The sequence below is a fragment of the Gadus morhua genome, chromosome 8 (assembly GCF_902167405.1).
Source record: "Gadus morhua chromosome 8, gadMor3.0, whole genome shotgun sequence".
NCBI lineage: Eukaryota > Metazoa > Chordata > Actinopteri > Gadiformes > Gadidae > Gadus > Gadus morhua.
The window spans coordinates 9,245,652-9,253,182 of record NC_044055.1 but is presented as its reverse complement, the minus strand read 5'-3'; the positions used below and the strand labels follow the sequence as shown (position 1 = coordinate 9,253,182).

Sequence of the window (7,531 nt, the reverse complement as noted above, 5' to 3'; positions counted from 1 at the left end):
CGCAGCACTAGAACCTTTATTATGTATAATCACCAATGAGATGTCAGAAACATCTCAAACCCCTTGTTTAAAGATCAAAGCCCTTGAACCTGGATGTGAATAACCACAAATGAGATGTCAAAAACATTCTTAATGACCCTTGTTTAAGATCAGAGCACTTGAGCATGTACTGTAAACAATCCCCAATCATACAACAAGCCCTTCTCCAGCCCCTTGTCTAAAGATCACAGCACTCCAACACGTATTGTATACATTCACCAATCATATGTCCGCCCCCGTCTCACGCGCCTTCCCTCCCGCCGCGGTGTCCAGCCTGCAGACGTTCCTGCTGGACGGCAACTGTCTGTCGGCCCTGCCCGAGGAGCTGGGCTCCCTGCTGAAGCTGAGCTACCTGGGCCTCTCCTTCAACCGCTTCAGCCACGTGCCCCAGGTGCTGGAGCGGCTGGCCTCCATGGAGAGGCTGTGCATGGCGGGCAACAGCCTGGACACGCTGGTGCTGCAGAACTTCCGCCTGCTGCGGGTCAAGCACCTGGACCTACGGTACGCAGCGTGCACGCACACACACACAAGCACACGCGCACATAGGACACGCACACGGGGAGCTACGGTACGTAGCACGCGCGCACGTGTCGCTTATGAACACACACGCACGCACGCAAACTTGCACGCATGTACATATGCCCGCATACATACACACCTGCATGCACGCACACGCATGCACGCATACGCACAAATATTTTGCAAGACACCGAGGACCTCCCCGTGACAAAGGAGTTCCTGTTATTTGAGGCATGTTTTGGTGTTTGACATTTGTTTTGGTGTTTGACATTTGTTTTGGTGTTTGACATTTGAACATCAGTCTTTAAAGACACACGTTAAGTATGAGAACGGAAATGAGTAGCAGGAACAGTCCGAATGAGTCATTTAGATGACAATCAGGGTCAATTATCTCCATAAAAAATATGCAAAAGGAACCTAACTAATGTGTTATGATCACTTTGATCAGTGCCGTTGCTTTTAGGAGCCAGGTGGCTTTTTATCCAATCTCTCCAAGGTCATCCAGATTGCAGGGAATGTTCCTGTATTGGACAGAGTGGGTGTAGCGCGACATGTGCTATCCACCTAATGGCTCAAAGAGAAACACTGGGAGCAGAAATAACACACCGTAATCCAACGTTATACACACAGACCTTTTGGCACAGAGCCAGGAAATAATTAGCTTCACTGACGTCGCTGGGAAAAGTGCACATACAGAGTGACATTGCGTTATTCTCTAGTTAATACATCACTCTCTCTCTCTCTCTCTCTCTCTCTCTCTCTCTCTCTCTCTCTCTCTGTCTCTCTCTCTGTCTCTGTCTCTCTGGACCCAGGGGCAGACTCTGAGCCCTTTTATAATTTTCCACAACCTGCTGGGACAGAGATCTCCTGCAGGCACCTTGTGACGTTCCCTACTTAACCTTTCGTTGAGGTTGATGTCCCCCCCCCCCCCCCCACACACACACACACACCCACACAAGTGTCAGTATAACAGTAAGGCAACGATCCTGGGCCTCTATTCATCACTGAGGATTTTCCTTTGTCGAGGAAACATCTTTGTTGGATCATCTTTGTCGCTGGAGGACGGGTAATTAGAAGGCTGCGACCGAGGTGTCCCGGCGTCAGTGTGGCTCATTAGTGTTTTGCATTAAACTAATTACCACCACATCCCGTCAGATCCATTCAAAAAGTACAATCCGCCACCTCGTTGGTTCCCTGCTGTTCGTCCTGCTAGTGTTGTGCAGCCCCACCCGACCAGACGAGCGGGCGTCTCGCCGCACCGGCCATCACCAAAAGCATGTTCTGTCCTCTCTGGAGAGCCGGGTTCTGCTCGCTTCAGTGGAGGAATTACCTCTCTCTCGCTCACTCTCACTCCCTCACTCTCTTTCTCTCTCTCTCTCTCTCTCTCTCTCTCTCTCTCTCTCTCTCTCTCTCTCTCTCTCTCTCTCTCTCTCTCTCTCTCTCTCTCGCGCTCACTCTCACCATCGACCCCTCTCTCTCTCTCTCTCTCTCTCTCTCTCTCTCTCTCTTTCTCTCTCTCTCTCTCTCTCTCGCTCACTCTCACTCCCTCTCTCTCTCTCTCTCTCTCTCTCTCTCGCTCACTCTCACTCCCTCTCTCTCTTTCTCTCTCTCTCTCTCTCTCTCTCTCTCTCTCTCTCTCTCTCTCTCTCTCTCTCTCTCTCTCTCTCTCTCTCTCTCTCTCTCTCTCACTCTCACCATCGACCCCTCTCTCTCTCTCTCTCTCTCTCTCTCTCTCTCTCTCTCTCTCTCTCTCTCTCTCTCTCTCTCTCTCTCTCTCTCTCTCCCTCTCTGTCTCTCTCTCTCTCTCTCTCACTCACTCACTCACTCACTCACTCTCTTTCGCTCTCTCTCTCACATCCCTCTTTTTCTTTCTCTCTCTCTGCCTCTCTGTCTCACCATCTCTCGCTCTTTTTCTCTCACCATATATCTCTCACCATCTCTCTCTCTCACCATCACTCGCTCTTTTTACTCTCAGCATCTATCTCTCTCTCTCTCCCCAAATGTTGCACTCTCTCTCTGTCACACTCTCTCTCTCTCTCTCTCTCTCTCTCTCTCTCTCTCTCTCTCTCTCTCTCTCTCTCTCTTTCCCTCTCTCCCCCTCTCTCTCTCTCTCTCTCTCTCTCTCTCTCTCTCTCTCTCTCTCTCTCTCTCTCTCCCTCTCTCTCTCTCTCTCTCTCTCTCTCTCTCTCTCTCTCTCGCTCTCTCTCCCCCGTCCCTCACCGTGTCTCCCCCCCCCCCCCTCTGACCCCCCAGGCTGAACCAGATCTCCAGCGTGGTGCCGGACGAGCCCGACCTGCTGCGCCACATCACCCAGCTGGACGTGCGCGACAACGGGCTGACGGAGCTGGACGCCTCGCTGTTCCCCCGGCTGGAGGTGCTCCACTGCGAGAGGAACCGCCTGGCCCGCCTCAGGGTCAAGGGGGCGCTGCTCAAGGCCCTCTACGCCTCCAGCAACGGTAGGCCGCCGCTGGGGGCTGGAGGGGGTCGGAGGGGAGGGGTTACACGGCTCAGACGTACCAAAGAAGCAGGGCGACGATCCACGTTTCTTAGTTCAATTACGTGAGAAGTCGTGGAGCAATTCTCCCGCCGCGTCCCTCAAAGGCCAGGCCCACCTTTATCCGGTTAGCGGGGGCACGGCCCGTACGCGGGCACACCCCCGTCCTGGGACACGCGGGACCGGGGGCCTACGAGAGAAAAGGCGGGAAAAATGAGTAGCACGGACACAATAACAACTGAAAGGCCAAAGTGGCCGTAGCAGGGGGGTACGGGGGTCGGTGACAGCGGGGCCACACGGCGCCAGCAGAGAGCTGCCTGCTGGAGGGCTGTGGGTGTAGCAACAGAGTGTCGCACACGGCGGGACGGTTGGAGGCCTTGTTCCTTTAAGGGCAGTTGTACAGGGAAACACGTGGAACAGCCTTAACGGGTATTTCGTTCTCGAAGTAAGGTGTTTTTATGGAAAGCTTCAAGTATTGCCTAGGCAATATGTATTGTCAATTTCTTGGGATATTATTTCTACAAATATATGTGTTACATATTTTGTGTATATATATTTATATTTAGAATAAACTACATGTCCAGAAGGGCAAATAAATATGTATATATTTCTCATCCTGAACCTGCAACGTTAATTCTACAGTTATAAGTTTAATGTATTAAGGTATTTCCTGTTGAGTTTGAAAAGTCGCATCATTTAAAAATTTGGTTGTATTGTTTAATATCCCTGTATAATATGAACTGTGTGGGGGGCCACGGAGAACCAGTCAGTGGACTGATTTGTCTGGCTGACGTGGATACACGTTGATGACCGTGCCTCGATCTCTTTCTGCAGAGCTGCAGCAGCTGGACATTACTCCAGTGCCATCCAATCTGACCTTCATGGACATATCCAGGTGACACATTTATACAGACGCACACACACACCAATGCCCAGGCACACACACGCATGCACGCACACACACGCAGACACAAGAAAGCGATTGTGTAAGCCTTATTAACTCATCAATATGGTGTCTGACATACCATAATTTCCCCAGACGTGCGTTTGAACGGTATGCAATTCGCAGGTCCAGTAGAAAAGATACCTAATAAAAGTTCAAAATATTCCCCACTTGCATGAACAACTAAATATCTCTTAATTATTTTTCTTTCACACTTTCACATCATCATCGTCATCACAATCTTCATCCTTATCATCATCAACATCATGTTCAACCCCATCATCTCTATTTCCGTCTTCATTATTGCCTCATCATCATCATCACAATTATTTTCATCACCATCAATCTTTATTACCATTATCATTATTGCCATCATCATCGCCATCGCAATCATCGCCCCTATCCTCCTCCTCCCCCTCCCCCTCCTCCTCCTCCTCCTCCTCCCCCCTCCTCCTCCCCCCCCCTCCCCCCTCCTCCCCCCTGTAGGAACCGTCTGGAGGTGTTACCAGACTGGCTGTGCGAGAGCAAGAAGCTGGAGGTCCTGGATGTCAGCCACAACCTCATCACCGAGCTGCCGGCACGGTGAGATAGCGTAGCTTAACTCGGCTCAATCTATCTTATCGCGCTCCGCGCTGTCTGTCCCCGGAGCCCTACCCCGCCCCGAGCTGTCTCCCCCCTGACCTCTGCTGCAATGGAGTAGGTCTCTCTCCCTGTCTCTCTGCCTCTGTCTATATGTCTCTCTCCGTCTGTTTCTGTCTGTCTCTCTCTCTCTCTCTCTCTCTCTCTCTCTCTCTCTCTCGCTCTCGCACTCTCTCTCTCTCGCGTGCGCTCTCTATCTCAGTATCTCTGTCTATCTCTGTCTCTATGTTTGTCCATCTCTTTCTTTCTCTGTCTCCCTCTATCGCTGTCTGTCTTTGTCTCTGTCTGTCTTTGTCTCTCCCTCTTTGTCTGTGTGTGTGTCTCTCTCTCTGTCGTTCTCTTTTCATCACTCTCTCTCTCTCTCTCTCTCTCTCTCTCTCTCTCTCTCTCTCTCTCTCTCTCTCTCTCTCTCTCTCTCTCTCTCTCTCCCGCTCTCAAAATATAAGTGTTTGTGTGTGTGAGAGAGAGCGATAGAGAGCGATTGCGTGTGCATTTATCACTTCCAGCCCCTCTTCCTTCCTTCCTCCCTACCCCTCTTCCTTCCTTGGCCCCTCGATCTCTCTGCAGTTCTGCCTCTCTCTCCCTCCGTCTGTCTCCGTCTCCCCCGCTTTCCTCTCTCTCCCACTCTCCCCTTCGGCCTGCCATGATTATTTTTCTTGCTCCGTTTTTTCTTCCCTCCCCAGTGTGTGTCGCAAAGATGAATTCCCACTGCAGGCACCACTCGGGGCCGTACTATTTTATTGTTATTTATTTTTTAGATTCTTATTGTTTGTACATTTGCCTGGAGGGTCGGCGGGGGGGGGGGGGGGGGGGAGAAGGGGGGGGTGAATCCCAGGGGCGCTCCAGCCCCTCCCTGGCCTTGTTTCACAACCCGTTCAGCAGACGCACTCCCACAGTCTTTCCACAGCCCTCCGGTTTGCTCATTAACTAAGCGCCTTTTTCTTTGGGCTGTTCTTCTCTCTCTCTAACGGCACGTTTTTTTTTTGTTTTTTTTCACTGGGACCTGGTTTGTCTTGTTGCGCTGCCAGGGGCCTCTCCACCGAGCCCTGTCAACATCCTGAAGCACGTTTCTTTGTTATGAAATATTAACTTTGTTATGATGACTAATCAAGGGGTCATTTAAATTCTCTCTGTCGTTTTTATCAATGGAGAAAAGATTCCTACAACTACCCATCGTTCTCCGTCCAGTATTTCAATTTCCCTGTTCACACACAAAAAGATACCAAAAAAAACAATCCTGTGTGACCACGAAGCAGCCCACGTGCTTATCGATCCATCTGTTCTTGGGGTTGTTTGTGTGCGGCAGGTTGCTGTGCAGCAGCAGCCTGAGGAAGCTGAGCGCGGGACACAACCGGCTGCACAAGCTGCCCGACAGGGTGGAGCGCCCTCTGCTGGAGATCCTGGACGTGCAGCACAATCAACTGGTGGAGCTGCCCAGCCACCTGTTCCTCAAATCAGACAGGTAATAGACCTTAATGCACCTCTGAACCGCGGTCATAATGAACAACAGGGTATCAGACAGGGAATTCGCCTCTGAATCACATTCATAATGAACAACAGGTAATCAGACAGCTAATGCACCTTAATGCGCCTCTGAACCACATTCATTATGAACAACGTACAGTACTGAACCGCGGTCATAATGAACAACAGGTAATCAGACAGGTAATGCACCTTAATGCGCCTCTGAACCACATTCATAATGAACAACAGGTTATCAGTAGAGATGTCCGATATTATCGGCCCACCGATATTATCGGCCCGATATTAGCATAAAAATGTAATATCGGTCAATATCGGTATCGGATTTTTTTTGCCTTAAAACCGATTATTTATTTATTTATTTATTTTTTTATAGCTCAAATAAATGTTTTCAAAATTGTGCAGTACAGTGCACATTGTAATTGACTCATGTTGGTGCATTTATTCAATTAAGGTTATTGAGTTTTAGTTAAAGAAACATACTGCTATGTTGCACATAGTTGTTCAGGTACAATGTTTTATCATTTGTGAAGTCAAGTTTGCCCTATTTGTTGTGGGCATTGTCAAGATTATCTCAGGGAGAGTGTAATCCAAACTGTTGTCTGAGACCATTAAAAAAATAAAAATAAACATGGCACTTTTCCCTTAAATTAAGTTGAAGTATTTTTCTTATTTTGCACAGACAATGTTAACATTTGGAAAGCCTTGTTGCATTCAAGAATGCATCCAGTGGGGCATCACAATAACATTAAGCATGTTGTGTTAATTCCACAACAGGAGATATGTAATGTTACCTAAATTAGGTTTGAGGAAAAATAAATAACCCAAATATCGACATCGGTATCGGCTGATATCGGAATCGAAAATTTAGAGTTGGACAATATCGCATATCGGATATCGGCAAAAAAGCCAATATCGGACATCCCTAGTTATCAGACAGGTAATGCACCTTAATGCGCCTCTGAACCACATTCATTGTGAACAACGTACTGCCGAAGAGCAGCACCTCATCGAGCAACTGGATTCCAACACAATACAAACATGTAAATGTGCGTAATTTTAAAACCTAACCATCATAGTTACAGGAAAAGCAACACGTCACCAAACCGCCATAAAAATAAGCATGTTCAGTTTGTTTATAGGTATTATTTTCAGACACATTTTCATCATGTTTGTATACGTTTTATATCAAATGATATAAAAATGTCATGTTTATAAGTTGAATATGTAGTGATATATTTTCATTGGATGTTTATATGTTCAATATTCAGTTATACAAATGTTAAGTTTATATGTTTAATATGTGGTGATATATTTAAATCATAAGTTTCTTTGTGTTAAAAGTTGTCCTGTACGCTAAGTGACATGTGACACCTCCTCTCCCAGCCTGCGGTGCCTGAACGCGTCGGCCAATA

The 7,531-nt window shown here is 48.1% G+C and overlaps 1 protein-coding gene across 1 annotated transcript in view; it reads left to right on the top strand.

The window, feature by feature from the left end:
• Positions 1 to 312: 312 nt before the first annotated feature.
• Positions 313 to 7,531, top strand: part of phlpp1 (PH domain and leucine rich repeat protein phosphatase 1) — a gene marked incomplete at its 5' end in the record, with an annotated part of 17,293 nt that continues 10,074 nt past the window's right edge. The window contains 6 exon segments of the mRNA XM_030363995.1: positions 313 to 540; positions 2,812 to 3,014; positions 3,887 to 3,947; positions 4,482 to 4,577; positions 5,941 to 6,096; positions 7,503 to 7,531. The exon segment at positions 7,503 to 7,531 is cut by the window's right edge and continues 172 nt beyond it. Coding sequence (XP_030219855.1) covers positions 313 to 540; positions 2,812 to 3,014; positions 3,887 to 3,947; positions 4,482 to 4,577; positions 5,941 to 6,096; positions 7,503 to 7,531 — 773 coding nt within the window.